Below are 16,515 nucleotides of genomic sequence, written 5' to 3'. Positions count from 1 at the left end.
CTGAGGTAATGTATCTACAAAAAATGTTGCTAAGACTGATGTCAGTGAGATTACTGGCTATGTTTTCTTCTAAGAGCTTTATGGTGGCAGGTCTCACATTTAAGTCTTTAGTCCATTTTGGATTTATTTTTGTGTATGGTGTCAGAAGGTGGTCCAGTTTCATTGTTTTGCATGTAGTTGTCCAGTTTTTCCAACACCATTTATTGAAGAGACTATCCTTTCTCCACTGTATTTTTTGTCCCTTTTGTTGTAAATTAACTGACCATCTATGGTGGGTTAATTTCTGGGCTCTGCTCTAAAGTATCTGTTTTTATGCTATAACATACTGTTTTGATTGTTATAACTTTGTAATATAGTTTGAAATCTGGGTTGTGTACCTCCAGCTTTGTTCTTTCTGAAGATTGCTTTGGCTGTTTTAGGGTCATCTCTGGTTCCATAAATACTTTAGGTTTGTTCTAATTTCTCTGAAAAATGCCATTGGAATTTTGACAGGGATTGCAGTGAATCTGCAATATATTTGGTAAATATATTTGGTAAATTGGTAATATTTTAATAATATTAATTCTTCCTATCCATAAGCACAGAATATCTTTCTATTTACTTGTCTTATTTAGTTTCTTTCATCAGTGTGTTAAAATTTTCAGTGTATAGTCATTTAACCTCCTTGGGTAATTTATTCCTAGGTATTTTTCTTTTTTTTTCTTTTTTTTTTCTTTTTCTTTTTTTAACATAGGTATTTTTCTTGATGCAGTTATAAATGGGGTCATTTTCTTAATTTCTTTTTCTGGTAATTCATTATTAGTGTACAGAAACACAACAGATTTTCGTATATTGATTTTTGTGTCCTGCCACTTTATTGATTCATTTTTTAGTTCTAACAGATTTTTTGGTGGAGTCTTTAGTGTTTTCTATGTATAATAAGATGTCATCTACAAATAGTGACAGTTTTCCATCTTCCTTTTTGATTTGGATGCCTTTTATTCCTTTTTCTTTTCTAATTGCTTTGGCTAGGACTTCCAGTACTCTTGAATTAAAGTGGCAAGAGTGGGCATCTTTGTCTTGTTTCTGATCTTAGCAAAGCTTTCAACTTTCCACTGTTGATTATGATGTTAGTTGTGGGCTTGTCATATGTGGTTTTTATTGTGTTGAGATACCTTCTCTCTGTACCTGTTTTGTTGAGAGTTTTTTTTTTATCATAAATGGATATTGAACTTTGTTAATTGTTTTTTCTGCATCTGTTGAGATGATTGTATGATTTTATCCTTATTTTATTAATGTGGTATGTCACATTGATTGATTTGTAGATGTTGAGCCATCCTTATCACTGGAATAAGTCCCATTTGGCCATTTTGTATGATTCTTTTAATGTGTTGTTGAATTCATTTTGGTAACATTTTTTGAGGATTTTTGCATCTGTATTCTTCAGGGATATTAAGCTGTAATTTTCTTGTCTTGTGCCCTTGTTTGGCTTTGGTTTCAGGGTAAGTTTGGCCTCCTTAGATGAATTTCTCTTCTGTTTTTTTGGAAGAGTTTGAGAAAGATTGGTATTCTTTTTTGAATGTTCAGTGGGATTCTTAGTGAAGCTATTTGATTCTGGACTTTTCTTTGTTAGGAGGTTTTTGATTACTGATTCAGTCTCCTTGTTAGTATTCAGTCTGTTTAGATTTTCTATTTTTTCATGATTCAATCTTGATAGGTTGTGTGTTTCTAGGAATTTATCCATTTCTTCTAGGTTGTCCAGTTTGTTTGCATATAATTGTTCATAGTAGTCTAGTTGGTTATTTTTATAGTGCTTCTCAGTTGAACTATCCTATTATTCTTTCACTGTGAATGTATTTTTCTTTATGCTCATAAGCATACTTATAGATACCTGGTTTAAAATCCTTTACCACTAATTCCAGCATTTGAATCAGTTCAGGGTCAGTCTCTGATTGCATTTCCTCTTGAACCTCTTTTATTTCTCTTGGGACCTTTCTGTTTCTATGTTGATTATTTTCAACTGTATCTTGTGTGTTTTGAATCATACTGTAGACCTTTTGAATTCTGTTTAGTTCCCCTGAAGATTGCTGATTTTTTTGTTTGTTTGTTTCATTTGGTTTAGTAAGCACTTAATTTGGCTGGACTCCAGTTGGCAATGGTCTCCTCTGTGGTGTATGGTAACTCAAATTTTAGTTAAATTTATTTACTCGACCAGAAATTAAGAAGAGTTAACACATAGATCTCAGGCACCCTTTTCTGTCTGAATTCTCCCTTGTCTTTCTGGTGGTCATGATGACTGCAAAACTCTCCTTTGATTCTTCAAGTTCAATAAGACTGAAGTTTTTCCAGTGGAATTGTAGTTACTCTGCATGGCATTGACTAGGCCTGTTGACAAGCTAAAGGCTGTAAACGTGGTAAACCCAACCAGTGCCATCCCTTCTTCTAATTGTCAGTTCTCTTCCAGTAAATACCTGATTTTTGTTACTTTTCAGTACCTCCAGATTGTTTTTTTTAATATTTTGCTCAGAGTATAGTTGTTACCTATGTGAAAGTTGGTCTGATAAAATTTAATTCAGTCGTCCTGGAACTTAATTATTGTTAATTTTTGTATGTGGTGTAAGGAGTGGGTCAAGGTTTTTTTTTTTTTCTCTAAAACTTTTATCCATTGTTCCAGCACAATTTTTTGAAAAGACTTTCCTTTTCCCTATTGAAGTACTTTGGTACCTTTGTGAAAAAACAGTTGTCCATAGGTGTGTCCTATTTCTGGACTCTCTGTTCTGCTCCATTGATAAATCTGTCTGTACTTACATCAGTACCACATTGTGTGAAGTATCATAGCTTTATAATAAGACTTATCATTATGTAGTCCTTGCTTTGGCTATTCTAGGTCCTTTGCATAGCCACATAAACTTTAAAATTTCCATGCCAATTTTTACTAGAAAGTTGACAAATAATTGGTTGAACAAGTAGAAGACAAATGACTACGGTGATAGAAAATTTCAACAACACTCAGCCAACTTGATTAATATATTATAGAATACTACAGCCATCAACATCTGAATACACATTCTTTTCCAGGGACACACGAACCATTCTCCTAGATAGACCATAAGTTGAAATCATACAGAGTATATTTTCTCACCATTACAGAATTAAATTAGAAATGAGCAATAAAAAGGCATGAAGAGAGGGCGCCTGGGTGGCTCAGTTGGTTAAGCAACTGCCTTTGGCTCAGGTCATGATCCTGGAGTCCCCGGATCAAGTCCCACATAGGCTCCCTGCTCAGCAGGGCGTCTGCTTCTCCCTCTGACCCTCCCCCCTCATTCTCTCTCTCTCTCTCTTATTCTCACTCTAATAAATAAATAAAATCTTTTTTAAAAAGGCATGAAGAGAAAATGGCCTTATTTGTGAAGAATTAATTAAAACAACAGTAGAGGGAGCTATGTAAAGTTTAAAAAAAAAGTGTGCATGCTTCCTTCTACAAGTTATAGAACACAGGCAGATGGAGCCTTAGCTGCTGCCTCGGTCCTCAGCACCACTACCACCACTGCCCACCACCAGCCAGCATGTCCTCTGCTCACTTCAACCAGGGGCCCTCCTGTGGCTTGTCTGTTGAGGTCAAGAACAAGCTGGCCCAAAAGTACGACCACAAGCAGGAGCAGGAACTTTGAGAATGGATCGAGGGGTTGACAGGGCACCACATCAGCAACAGTTTCACAGACAGCCTCAAAGATAGCATCATTCTTTGGAAGTTCATCAGTAAGTTCCAGCCAGGCTCCGTGAAGAAGTTCGATGAGTCGACCCAAAATTGGCACCAGCTAGAAAACATTGGCAACTGCATCAAGGCCATCACTGAGTATGGGGTGAAGTCCCGTGACATTTTTGAGGCAATGACTTGTTTGAGAAAACCAACCACACCCAGGTGCAGTCCACCCTCCCAGCCATGGCCAAGACGAAAAGGAATAAGGTGAATTTAGGGGTGAAGCATGCAGAGAAGCAGGAACAGAAATTTGAGCCAGAGAAGCTAAGAGAACATCATCAGGCTACAGATGGGCACCAACAGATTTGCTAGCCAGCAGGGTATGACAGCCTATGGCACCCGGCACCACCTCTATGACCCCAAGCTGAGCAAGGACCCGCCCCTAGACCAGGCCACCAACAAGGGAGACAGCCAAGCCAGGCTAACTGCACCAGGGACCAAGCAACAGATCCTCAAGCCTGGGCCGGGCATGGAGCACTGTGACATGTTCAACGTCAGCCTGCAGATGGACGGCAACAAGGGGGCCTCGCGGCAGGGCATGACCATGTATGGGCCGCTGTGCCAGGTCTGTGACCCCCAAAACTGCCTGACGCTTGAACACTCAGAGCTGGGCCAGCCTGCCCACAACCACCACCCACACAACTGCTACAACTCAGCCTGGGGCCCTGGGGCCCTCACCCTGCCTTCCCTCCAGGGAGGCTGGCTGGTGCTCTTGGCAGGGTTGTGCTGGCCCCACCAACCCCCTCACCCTGCATGGTGTCCTCTAGCCCCCTTGGACCTGCTTACAGGGTTAGCATTGGGGGGGCAGTCTGAGGTGCCTGTGGTGGGGGAAGGGGCCCTCCTCCTCAGTGCTGCAGGATCCAGCATTGAGCTGGGTGTTCCCAACAGCATCCAAAGGACACGCTGAGCAAAGCTATCCCTAGCTGTCTCCTGACTCCCTTACAGGTGGGTGCCCCCCAGGACAAAAATTTCTCTCCCCCAAGCAAAACCCCCGGAGCCTAGGCTTGGCCTACCCCCTCCCCATTCCTACAGTGGAAGCAAACTGCATGCCCAGAGACCGGGCAGACACACGTGGTTTGGTTTGCAGCGACTGGCATATGCGGACTTGACCGTGGTGTTTGTAATGCAAGCACTTTCTTTTTCTCTTTCACTGGAGCACAATAAATAACTGTAAAGTAAAACAAAATTAAAAAAAATTATAGAACACAAACTTCCCATTAAAACGAACAACAAAATGGGATCAAGGACAAATCCTGTACAAAATTGTTATTTTTAAAAATGAAAGACTGGGGGTGCCTGGGTGGCTCGGTCAGTGAAGCCTCTGCCTTCAGTTCAGGTCATGACCCCAGGGTCCTGGGATCAAGCCCTGCTCCACGGGGGAGCCTGCTTCTCCCTCCACCTCTGCCTCTCTCTCTCATGAATAAATAAATCAGATCTTTAAACAAACTGACTAAATGTTGAATACAATGAATTGCAAAAATTTATGATTAGATATTTGTATGCTACACAACACTACATATAACTAGGTATTTAATAGTCATACTGTATAGCATATTCTGGTGAAAAACAAATCCTTAAAAAATAATTCCTTAATGATCCTCTCATCCTATCACCCACTGCTGACCCTGTCGCCCTGAACGGGACTGTGTTGTTACAGGTCTCTGTGTCATTCGAGGACGTGACTGTGGACTTCAGCAAGGAAGAGTGGCAGCAACTGGACCCTGCTCAGAGACGCTTGTACCGGGATGTGACGCTGGAGAATTACAGCCACCTGCGCTCAGTGGGTAAGCACAGCCCTTCAGAGAAACTACAAGGAGCGTGTTATGCATAAAATTGTATTCCTCCAAGGAAACTGTTGAAAGCCTGTTAGGACTAAGCACCTTGGGATATGATCTTTTTTTAGAATTGGGGGTCTTTACAGAAGTAGCCAAGCTCAAACTGGGTCTTTTCGGTGGGTCCTAATCCAGTATGACTGATATGCTTAAAATAAGGGAAATCTAGACATAGAGACAGACACACGCAGAGGAAAGACAGTGTGAAGGAAAAGAAGATGGCCAGGTCACTGAAGTGATGAATCTGTAAGCCGAGACATGCCCGAGGCCACCAAGAGGTCAGAGAGAGAAGCATGGAAGAGTTCCTTCCTGTTTCGAAGGTTCTCCTTCAAAAAGAGCATTGGCCTTACTGACACCTTGATTTTGGACTTCTGGTCTCCAGAACTGTGATACAGTGCATGTCTGTTGTTTTGAGCTGTCCAGCTTGTGGCACTTTGTTAAAGCAGCCCTAGGAAACTAAGACAGATTTTTGTCCTTGGCAGCGGGGATGCTGCCGTAGCAAATACTGAAAAAGACACAGAAGTGGTTTTGGAATCAGACAGTGGGTAGAGGCTGGAAAGGTGCTTGACAGAGAAAGCCTAGATTGTCTTGAAGAGATTCACTGGTAGAAATAGGGACGCTAACGGGGCTTTGGTCTTAGAGTGAGGAGCGTGTTACTAGAAACTGGAAGAAAGGAGATCCTTGTTACAAAGTGGCAGAGAACCTGACTGAATTGTGTTCTGTTGGGTGAAAAGCAGAAAGTGTAAGTGATAAACTTGGGTAGTTAGCTGTGGAAGTTTCTAAACAAAAGTGTTAAAGGCATAGCCTGTGTTTTCCTTGCTGCTTACCATAAAATGTAGGAGAAAAGAAAGATATTAGAAAGGAATCATTAGTAAGAGAAGAAGCAGAGCTTGAAGATTTGGAAAATACTCAGCCTGTCCATATGCAAAAAATGGGATGAGACTCTGGAAAGAACCAAAGATGTGGACAACCAGTTGTGAAAGAGATCAGTTGTATGACTTGTGGATTTCTTCAACTACGTCAATCAGCTTCAACTGAAGAGGACAGAGACAGGAAACAATGAGGGAAGGCTGTGGGGTAGCTGGGATTCTGCTGGTAGGAGAGAAGCTGATAAAACTGTTCAACTGTGCCCATGTGTTAGCCTTCTGGAAGAGGAATGAATGACTCCAAGGATGGTTGTGAGGCCAGGATGGCTGCTACTGGCACCACAGGCCCAGAGAGCCCAGGCTGGGAAAATGGAATGTGAAAGACCCTCACCTCCTCAGTTCCACAGGGCAAGCCACCTACTTGGTTCCAGGCCTGAAGGGGCAGAGCCGCTTCAAGGTCAAGGTCAAGGTCAAGGGTGTGGAGTTGCCACATCCCACCTGAAGTCTTACCTGCTAACAGCATCATGCTCTCTTTAGCGTTCCTTCCCTTCCAGTATTTGTTGACAATTGAGTTTGTGCCATTATTTAGCCTTAGAAGAAGCTTGTCACCCATCTCAGCCTGCATGCCAGAGCAGCACAACTCTGGAAAGACTCAGGCTCAGTGCTCCAGGAGCTGCTACTGACCTCACACCATCCACCAGCTGGGGCCTGATCAGAAGGACTTGGGCACCCTCTGAGTGGGTCTCTACCGCTTGCTGTAGTTCTCATGTCCCCCCACGGTGTGAGGATTCAGCACCAGGCTCTTCTGTGTTTGCTGACCATTACCGAAGGAGTCCTTGCTGAGTTTCCTTTCTTCCACTGACTAATAAGCTTAAATTCAGCGAGCAAGTAAACTGAGACCCAGTAGCGAGCCAAAAGCTCTTTGTCAACAGGAGAGCAGTTATCCTCAGAGGATGATAGGGCTTTGCTCCAAAATCCCAAGGTTGGCTCTGTGGTTCACCTCTAGGGGCCTACCCAAGGCTCCATCCCCAACTGCCACTGACATTTCAAGCACCACTGGATCCACCAGATCCTATGGCCCCAGTGAGAGAGCAGCTTGTATGGCGCTCTGGACCTGTTGCATAGCCTTCTTTTGTTCCGGGCGCTGCTCAAAACTAGCAGTTTTTTGGATCACATGGTAAATGGAGCAGAGTAACACACGCAGATAGTGGAATATATTGCCTCTGAAGTCCACAGAGGCCCAGTAGCCATTGTCCCTCTTTTTACTTATAGGAAGAGCCAGAGGCAAAAACTTACTCTTCACTTGGAAATTTCTAAGGGTAGGGGGACGCCTGGGTGGCTCAGTAGGTTAGACGGCTGCCTTCAGCTCAGATCATGATCCTGGGGTCCTGGGATTGAGCCCCACATTGGGCTCCTTGCTCAGCAGGGAGCCTGCTTCTCCCTCTGCCTGCTGCTCCCCCCAGCTTGTGCTCCCTCCCTCCCTCCCTCCCTCCCTCTCTCTCTCTCTGACAAAATCTTAAAAAAAAAGAAATTTCTAGGGGTCCCCTGGGTCCATACTGCTCTACCCATAGAAATTTCCCTGAGGTGGAAGGCCCCTAAATTGTGGTCAGATTTATTTCCTACCCTCTGCCATACAAATTATCTTACCAGTAAGTTAAGAGTGGTTCTTACTTCTCATTCATCTGGTGCAGTCAGCATAATGTCATCAGTGTAATGGACCAACATGGTATCTTGTGGGAGGGAAAGTCAATCAGAATCCCTACAGACTAAATTATGACATTAGGGGGCGCATGGGTGGCTCAGTGGGTTGAGCCACTGCCTTCGGCTCAGGTCATGATCTCAGGGTCCTGGGATCGAGTCCCGCATCGGGCTCTCTGCTCAGCAGGGAGCCTGCTTCCCTCTCTCTGCCTGCCTCTGTCTACTGTGATCTCTCTCTGTCAAATAAATAAATAAAATCTTAATAAATAAATAAATAAATAAATAAATTATGACATTAGGACTGGAGGGCTGATATATCTCTGAGGTAGGACGGTGAAGATATATATAGATATCTATATCTATCTATCTATCTATGTATCTATCTATATCTGTGTGTGTGTGTGTGTGTATATATATATATATATATAGTTGGCCTTGCCAACTGAAAGCAAACTGCTTCTAGTAACCTTTAATAACAGGTATTGCAAAAAAAAACATGCAACAACAAAAATAAACAAACAAAAAACCCCCACACATTTGCCAGATCAATAACTATTCACCGGACACCAAGGGATGTGTTAATTGGTTTCAGCAATGAACCCACATCTGGTACAGCAGCTGCTATTGGAGTTAGCACCTGGTTAAGCTCCTGATGGTCCACAGTCATTCTCTAAGATCTGTTTGTCCTCTGCACAGGCCAGAGAGGCGAGTTGAATGGGCACGTGGCGGGACTCACTCCCCCTGCATCCTTTAGGTTCTTGATGGTAGCATTGATCTCTGCAGTTCCTACAGGAATGCAGTGTTTCTTTGGGTTTACTCTTTTTCTAGTAGAGGCAGTTCTAGTGGCTTTCACTTGGCCCTTCTCACCATAATAGTCCTCACTGCACAGGTCAGGGAGCCAGTATGGGTATTCTGCTGGTTGCTGAGTATCTGTATTCTAATTTTGCATTCTGAACCTGGGAAATAACCACGGGATGGACTGGGGTGCCTGCTGGGCCTCCCGTGAGATGGAGCTGAGTTGAAACTCCATTGATGACTTCACTCTCATAAGCCCCTATGCCGTCTGGTGGGCCACGGTGACATCCTTGGTCTCCTGGAACTTGTGTCAATTCAGAACTGGTCTCCAGTAATCTCGGAAAAGCCTCATTATGTCCTTTCCCTCCCTGCACAGTCACCCTGACAAAGGGCTGCAAATCTGTTTAGGGAAGAGAGAGATTAGCAGTATACATTTTGACAGTGTAGCGGGGTCCTTCCTCAAGGGACCCGGGCTCCCCTTCATTCAAAGCGCTCTGGGTCTGTAAACTGGCTCAAGCCTGAAAATTGACTGAGGAGCTGAGATTCTTTTTACATTTCACATTAGACTTCATTCACTTGCCCTAGAACTCTTCTAATCAGATCAAGTAAGATGCCCTAGAACTCTTCTAATCAGATCAAGTAAGATGCCCTAGAACTCTTCTAAGCAGATCAAGTAAGAATGCAGTAGCTCGTCTGTTTCGTTTCTAGGGACAGCATAAGCAACTGGCCAACACCATGGGTCTCTGCAGGTCAGACCGTTCTGATTACTGCTTTAACCCTGCTGTGCACTGTAATAACCATGTCCATCTTGCATTTAGCAATTCAGTGCCCCCATTTGGCCCCTGTCACCCCAGAATCCAGTTAGTCTCATTGCATCGGGGTTTCCCAATTTGTGTCCTGCAGAGAAAGGCAGTCACAGAGTTCTTCAAGAATACTGCCCCCCCCCCAACCTCACAAATTTGCGTGTCCCAGGCATGTCCTCTGGACCCTCCCAGTGTGTGAGAGCATGCCTTACATGCTAAATGGAGTCTAATGTGCCAAGCTCCGAAGCCCTTGGATGCCTTTCTCTGTAGTATAGAGAGTTCTTCCAAAACACTTCTCCATTTCAGTTGCAGTTTGTACGAACCACATTTTGATCCGTGTTTCAGCCAACCAAACAAAATGTTCAAGCCCTCTCTAACCCCTCAAGCAGCAACATTAAATTCACAATCTGCTTAGTGTGCACATACCAAAACATTTGGCCTGATCGATCCAACTTTATGTCCTTTCCATTATCCCACACTCTTAAATATCCATTTGCACCCAGGTTTCCCAGTTTTCTGTCTGTATAAATTGGACCAATAATGCAGTTCTTTTATGCCTCGTGGATTATGCTATACCTCCCCTCTTGGGCCCTGACGAGACTTGAGTCTAGTTCTAGGTCTAAAAGCAAATCAGGGTGGTAGGGCTAGGTCTTGAGAGAAATCAGCAGTACCTTTCAAGGCAAGTACCTCAAGGGAGGTCGTTGTAGGGTCCTCAGGCAAAGTAGGGTTAATCTTCTCAGATGAGGGCAGAAGGGCTGCTTCTACTCAAAAGAATACGCATCAGAGCTTATAAGTTCAGTGTCCTCATCTATGTCCATTCTAAATTTCTGGATCCCATTTCTTTTCAGTCAGTTCCCTTACCTTAGTAGCCCACACCCTATAAGGTTGGGAATTCAATTTGTGTTGTAATGTGGCCACTGCCAGGATGAGACTCTGGGTTTCGTTTTCAGCAGCATCAGTTCTGTAGCTACAGAAGTTAGGGGTGTCTTTCAGGACAGACGTAGAAATTTTCAGGTCATCTATGCAGTGCTTGAGCTGGGAACTCAAATCCCTGAGTTCATCCTTTTCCCCCTCTACTTTGTCCAGCACAATTAGGAGCAATCTGGCAATCTTATTATACTTGTGAGTCTGACAAAAATTTCTAAGGTGTCAAATACAAGATCACAAGAACCATACCTCTCACAAGCATTTATTTGATAAGGAGCATCTAGGTATCCACTGGGGATATTTTGCATATCTCTTTTGCCACATCATCCCATGGACTGTCAGTGTGCTCTGTAGTACTGGAAAGAGAGTCATTAGTGCCTTCAAATGTGATCAGAGTAGGGAACCAATTCTAGAAAACCCATAACCCATTCAGAAAATTCATTCTTAGGATTCTCTTCCTCTAGCACCACTCTCAAAATCTGCATTATGGTTCTCCAGAGAAATGGAACCAATATGATATGGGTATATACATATACAGAGTACACACACACACACACACACACTATAAATACATACAGACATACCTAGAGAAAGATAGACAGAATGAATACAGTCACAGATTCCAGAGAAGAGATTTGTTTTAAGGAACTGGCTTGCCTGATTACAGGAACCGACAAGTTTGAAATTTAAAGGCCAGGCCTACAAGCTGGAAATTCGAGTGAGGTGATGCTGTAACCTTAAATTCAAAATCTGCAGGACAGGCCAGTAGACCGCAAACCAAGACAAGATATCTGTGTTGCAGTCTTAAGGTAGAATTCCTTCTTGCACTAATGATTCCTTGTTCTCTTTGCCCGCAGCCAACACAACAGATTGTGGTTCTTTACCTGGTGGTGTGACCCAAAACTTCATTCTTTTTTTTTTAAGATTTGATTTATGTATTTGAAAGAGGGAGCGAGCATGTGTGTGCACGCGCATGTGTGCGCAAGAGGGTGGGCGGAGCAGAGGGAGAGGGAGAAGCAGGTTCCCCACTGACCAGGGAGCCTGACCCAGGACTCGATCCCAGGACACTGGGATCTCGACCTGACCCAAAGGCAGGTGCTTAAATGACTGAGCCACCCAGCCCTCCCCACCAAAAAGAAAACTTCATTCTTAAAGGATCTGGGCCATTAGTAGTCCTGCCTGAATTGGATTGTTGTAGTTCCTATTGACTTTCATCACAGGGCACACAGTAGTACCAAGAAATGCCCTAAGGGATTATGTGTATTCCAGACACTCTCTTCCTTATTTCCACTGTGGGGTAGCAGTCCAATTTCCCCTGAGTAGTCAGGATCAGTCACTCCAGCCAGCACAGTAACTCCTTTCTTTGCCTTTTGATTCAGAGACTTGAGGAGCCCAAAGTGTCCACGTGAAGGACTTAACTTCCAGTTCAGTGGAATCACTACTGTGTCTCCTGGCAGACGCATTCCTCCCTTTGGAACTAAGACAGAGAACAGCAGAGTGGAAGGGGCACAGGAACAGGCAGGAAATATTTTGCTGGTGGACCAGTAGAGGTAGTAGTGAATGGTGCCACTCCTGGCCCTGGGCCCACAGGGTGGGGCCATCCCCCCCTTGGTAGGCTTGGAGGATAGAAAAGGGAGCCAATAAGAATTACCCTCAAGCCTTAAAATCTCATGGGCTTTGTCTTGCTAGGTTTTGGACTTTCTTGGGATCTGTGATCCCTTTTTTTCGTTCCAGTCCCTCCCTTTTGAAATGGGAATGCCTGTCCTACCGTTACATTTTGGAAGCAGATGACTTGTCTGATTTCACAGGTTTGTGTGGAGAGAAACTGCCCTGAGATGACTCATACTCATATCACACCCATAACTGACTTAGGTGATCTGGATGATAAGATTTGACACTTGGAGTTGATGTTTAGATAGATTTTGAATTTAAGACTTGATGCTGGAATGATCAAGACTTTTGGGGATATTGGCATGGAGTTAGTATATTTTGCACCTGGGAAGGACATGAATTTGGTGGTGGGAGTGTCCAAGGGCAGATTTTTAATGGGTTGAATCATGTGTCCCCCTGAAAAAAAAAGTGGAAATCTGAACCTCCAGTACTCCAGAATGTGACCTTATTTGAACATAGTGTCTTTATAGAGGTAATCAAATTAAAAGGAGTTCATGGGAGTGGGCCCTAATTTAATATGATTGATGTGCTTATAAAAAAAAGGGAAATCTGGTCAAAGAAATAGACACATGGGGTGCCTGGGTGGCTCAGTGGGTTAAACCCCTGCCTTCGGCTCAGGTCATGATCCCAGGGTCCTGGGATCGAGCCCCACATTGGGCTCTCTGCTCGGCGGGGAGTCTGCTTTCTCCTCCCTCTCTCTCTGCCTGCCTCTCTGCCTACTTGTGATCTCTATCTGTCAAATAAAATAAATAAAATCTTAAAAAAAAAAGAAATAGACACATATGTGGGCACCTGGGTGGCTCAGTCAGTTAAGCGTCTGCCTTTGGCTCAGGTCCTGATCCCAGGGTCCTGGGATCAAGCCCCACGTCGGGCTCCTGCTCAGCAGGGGCTCTGCTTCTCCCTCTCCCTCCGCCTCTCTCCCCAGCTTGTGCTGGCTCGCTCGCTCTCTCTCTCTCTCTCAAATAAATAAATAAAATCTTTTTTAAAAAAAGAAAAGAAATAGATACATATAGAGGGAAGTCAGTGTGAAGATACATGGGGAGAAGGGCATGCGACTGGAGTGATGCATTTACAAGCTAAAGAAACATCAAAGATTGCCAGCAAACAAGCTAGAAGACACAAGGAAGGATGCTCCCTCACATCTGCCAGAGAGAGCCTGACCCTGCTAACACTGATTTCAGACTTGAGGCCCCAGAAGCATGAGACAATGACTTTCTGCTGCTTTGAGCCACCCAGGTTTTAGTATTTTGTTACGGCAGCCCGAGGAACCGAGCACAGAGCCTCCATGAAAGTATTTCCATTCTCAGCTGCTGAGTACCCTGAGCCACCTGAAGTGTGTGCTGGTGGCGTCCCCGGTGGGCCTGAGATCCTTCAGTGCGTTGACCTCTGTGATTATTACTCTTTTCCCAATGAAAAGTGGTTACTTTTTCAAAAAAAAAAAAAAAAACCACCAAGTGGAAAGCAATTAGCTGGACCCAATTCTGTCATGTCCTATTAACAGGGTATGAAGTTCCCAAACCAGAGGTCATCTTCAAGTTGGAACAAGGAGAGGAGCCATGGATTTTGGAGAGAAAAACCCCACATCAGAGCCATACGGGTGAGTGAGTGTGACCCAGGCAGATGGGGGACATGGAAACGCTTTTCCTCAGAAGCCTATGCCTTTAAAATGCTATTTCTTGCTGCCTTCTTGAAGGATCTCAACTTTGGAAACTGCTTGAGAAGAGATAACATTGGCCTTTTAGGTACCAGACTGTTCTCTCCCTTTATTTCCCTTAGTGTGAGCAGCTGTCTTTTTTGCCTGGCTTTCCTCCAAGGAGAATTGCTGCATTTCCTACAGGCAGAATCATATGCCAGGCTTCCTCCCTACAGATCTTGCTTCTTTGAATGTTTTCTCCTTCCATCACATTTTTATCCTTCATTCCTTAAGTCCCATCCCCCAGGATCTGAGATTCTTAACAATACATATGGTCAGGTTTTAATGGATTTACCCTCTTTGAAAACTACTTGGTTGCCACACTCCTCTTCTTCTGAGTACCTTTTCACTTTCATCCTCCTCATTTTCTTCTTCTGAACTCTAAGATACCAATAAACACATCGACAACCAGCCTCCCCTCCTCTTCTCTTTCCAGATTCCTCAATCCTCTCCCGTCTCCCCTGCTGCCATGCCTCTCTCCCATCTTCTGACCTTGGGATCACTGCCACTTAGCATTTTTGTCTTAAATCAATCAACTGTATTAAGGTATAATTTACATACAATAAAATGTCTCCATTTGAAGTGCCCAGTTTGATGAAGGTCCACGCTGCTGTTAACCACCACCCCAGTCATGATATGGAGAACATTCTGTTTTGTGAAAATGAGCCTCCATGCCCCTTGTAGTCAGTAGGCCCCCAGGCAAACCATTGACAGGCTTTCTGTCACTGTAGATTAAATCTGTCTTTATTAGGGTTTTATGTGAGTGGAATCCTACTGTCTATACCCTTTTAGGTCTGGCTCCATTTGTTCAGCATCATGATTCTGCAATTCATCCATGTTACTGAGTATATTGCTGGTTTATTGCTTTGAAATGCTAAAGACTATTCCATGATATGAACAGACTGTAATTTGTTTATCCATATACCTGTTAATGACAGGTGGTTGTTATTTGGTTATTATGAGTACAGTGTAGTGAACATTCTGGCATGTCGTTGTGTGACCATACGTTTACATTTCTCTTGGGTGAACACCTAGGAGTGGAGTTGGTGGGTCATATAATTGTATAAGTAAGTGTATGCGTGCCTTTATAAGAAATTGGCAAGCTATCTTCCAAAGTGGCTGTGTGAGTCTACCCTTCCAGCAGCAGTACACGAGAATTTCTGTTGTTCTGCATCCTTGCCAACACCTGTTACCATCAATCACTTTAATTTTTGCTGTCATAGTGGATGTAATGGTATCTCATGATTTTAAGGTGTATTCTTCTGACAAGTAATGATAAGTATCATTTCATGTGCTTATTGACCATTTGTACATTTTTGTTTCAGGTGTCTATTCAGATATCTTCCCTGTTTTTTAATTGGGTTGCTTGCTTGCTTAATGAGTTTTCAGAGTTGTCGATATTTGCTAGATATAACTCCTACACCAGATATATACATCGCCAGTATTTTGTTCCAATTCGTGGCTTTCACTTTTCTCTTCTTACTGGTGCCTATCAGAGGAGCAAATGTTTTGATTTTGATGGAGTCTAATTTATCGTCTTTTAAAATTTTCTAGTGCTTTCTGTGATCTGTTTAAGAAATCGTAGCCTGCTACAAAGATTTTTTCCTATTTCGTTCCCTAAGTTATAGCACTTTTGCTTTCTCAGTTTAGACCTACAATTCACTTTGTATGTTTGATATAAGGACCGATGTTCATTTTTGTTTTTGTTTTTAAAGATTTTATTTATTTGTTTGACACACAGAGAGAGATCACAAGTAGACAGAGAGGCAGGCAGAGAGAGAGAGAGAGAAGGACACAAGCTCCCTGCTGAGCAGAGAGCCCGATGCAGGACTCCATCCCAGGACCCTGAGATCATGACTGAGCCAAAAGCAGAGGCTTAACCCACTGAGCCACCCAGGTGCCCACAATGTTTGTTTTTATCAGTACAATACCCACTTGTTCCAGAAACATTTGCTGAAGAGGCTTTTTTTTTTCCTATTGCATTTCCTAGTCGTGTTTATCAAAATCAATTGACTTTTTATATGTGAGCCTATTTCTGGACTCTTTATTCTGCTCAGTTGATCTATATATGTCTTTCTGTTTTATAATAGTAGGCTTTAATATCGTTCAGGCAAGGTGAGACCAGCAGATCCAGAGATGACTGCCATTAAAAAGATAGTTTGTAATTCACAGTTCCCAAGAGGAAGAGACATGCCATACCATGCAGGGCCACATCAGGAAGCACCAGCATCAGTCAGGAGGCCAAAGTTTTAGGGGAAAGCATGGATAAGAGCCTTAATTGTTATTTGCATGGGGAAGCATGGGTGAAACAGAGTAAGCAGGCTGGGGAGGCTTCGGATTGGATAGTTTGAGTAATTTCAGTGGGGCTCCAGGGCTGTAGGGACTGCATCTAGTAACTTGGTACTTGGCACTGAGGGATTAGAGCAGGAGGATAGTGGCTCAACCTGGGAGAGTGTAACAAAGGAGGAGAGTTGGTGGAAGTGGACTCTGG

General features: G+C 43.5%; 1 protein-coding gene and 1 pseudogene across 5 annotated transcripts in view; both read left to right on the top strand.

Moving 5' to 3' along the window:
* ZNF81 (zinc finger protein 81) overlaps positions 1-16,515 on the top strand; it is a 106,023-nt gene that overhangs the window by 74,999 nt on the left and 14,509 nt on the right. For all 5 annotated transcript variants that reach the window (XM_047715000.1, XM_047715003.1, XM_047715002.1 and 2 more), the window contains 2 exons: positions 5,397-5,523; positions 13,833-13,928. In XM_047715000.1, the coding sequence (XP_047570956.1) occupies positions 5,397-5,523; positions 13,833-13,928 (223 nt within the window). The remainder of the gene's footprint in view (positions 1-5,396; positions 5,524-13,832; positions 13,929-16,515) is intronic.
* LOC125092175 (calponin-1-like) lies at positions 3,545-4,646 on the top strand (annotated as a pseudogene).

This window comes from Lutra lutra, chromosome X (assembly GCF_902655055.1).
Source record: "Lutra lutra chromosome X, mLutLut1.2, whole genome shotgun sequence".
In the NCBI taxonomy this organism is placed as follows: domain Eukaryota; kingdom Metazoa; phylum Chordata; class Mammalia; order Carnivora; family Mustelidae; genus Lutra; species Lutra lutra.
The sequence above is the reverse complement of the archived record's forward strand: the minus strand, read 5'-3'. Positions and strand labels throughout refer to the sequence as shown.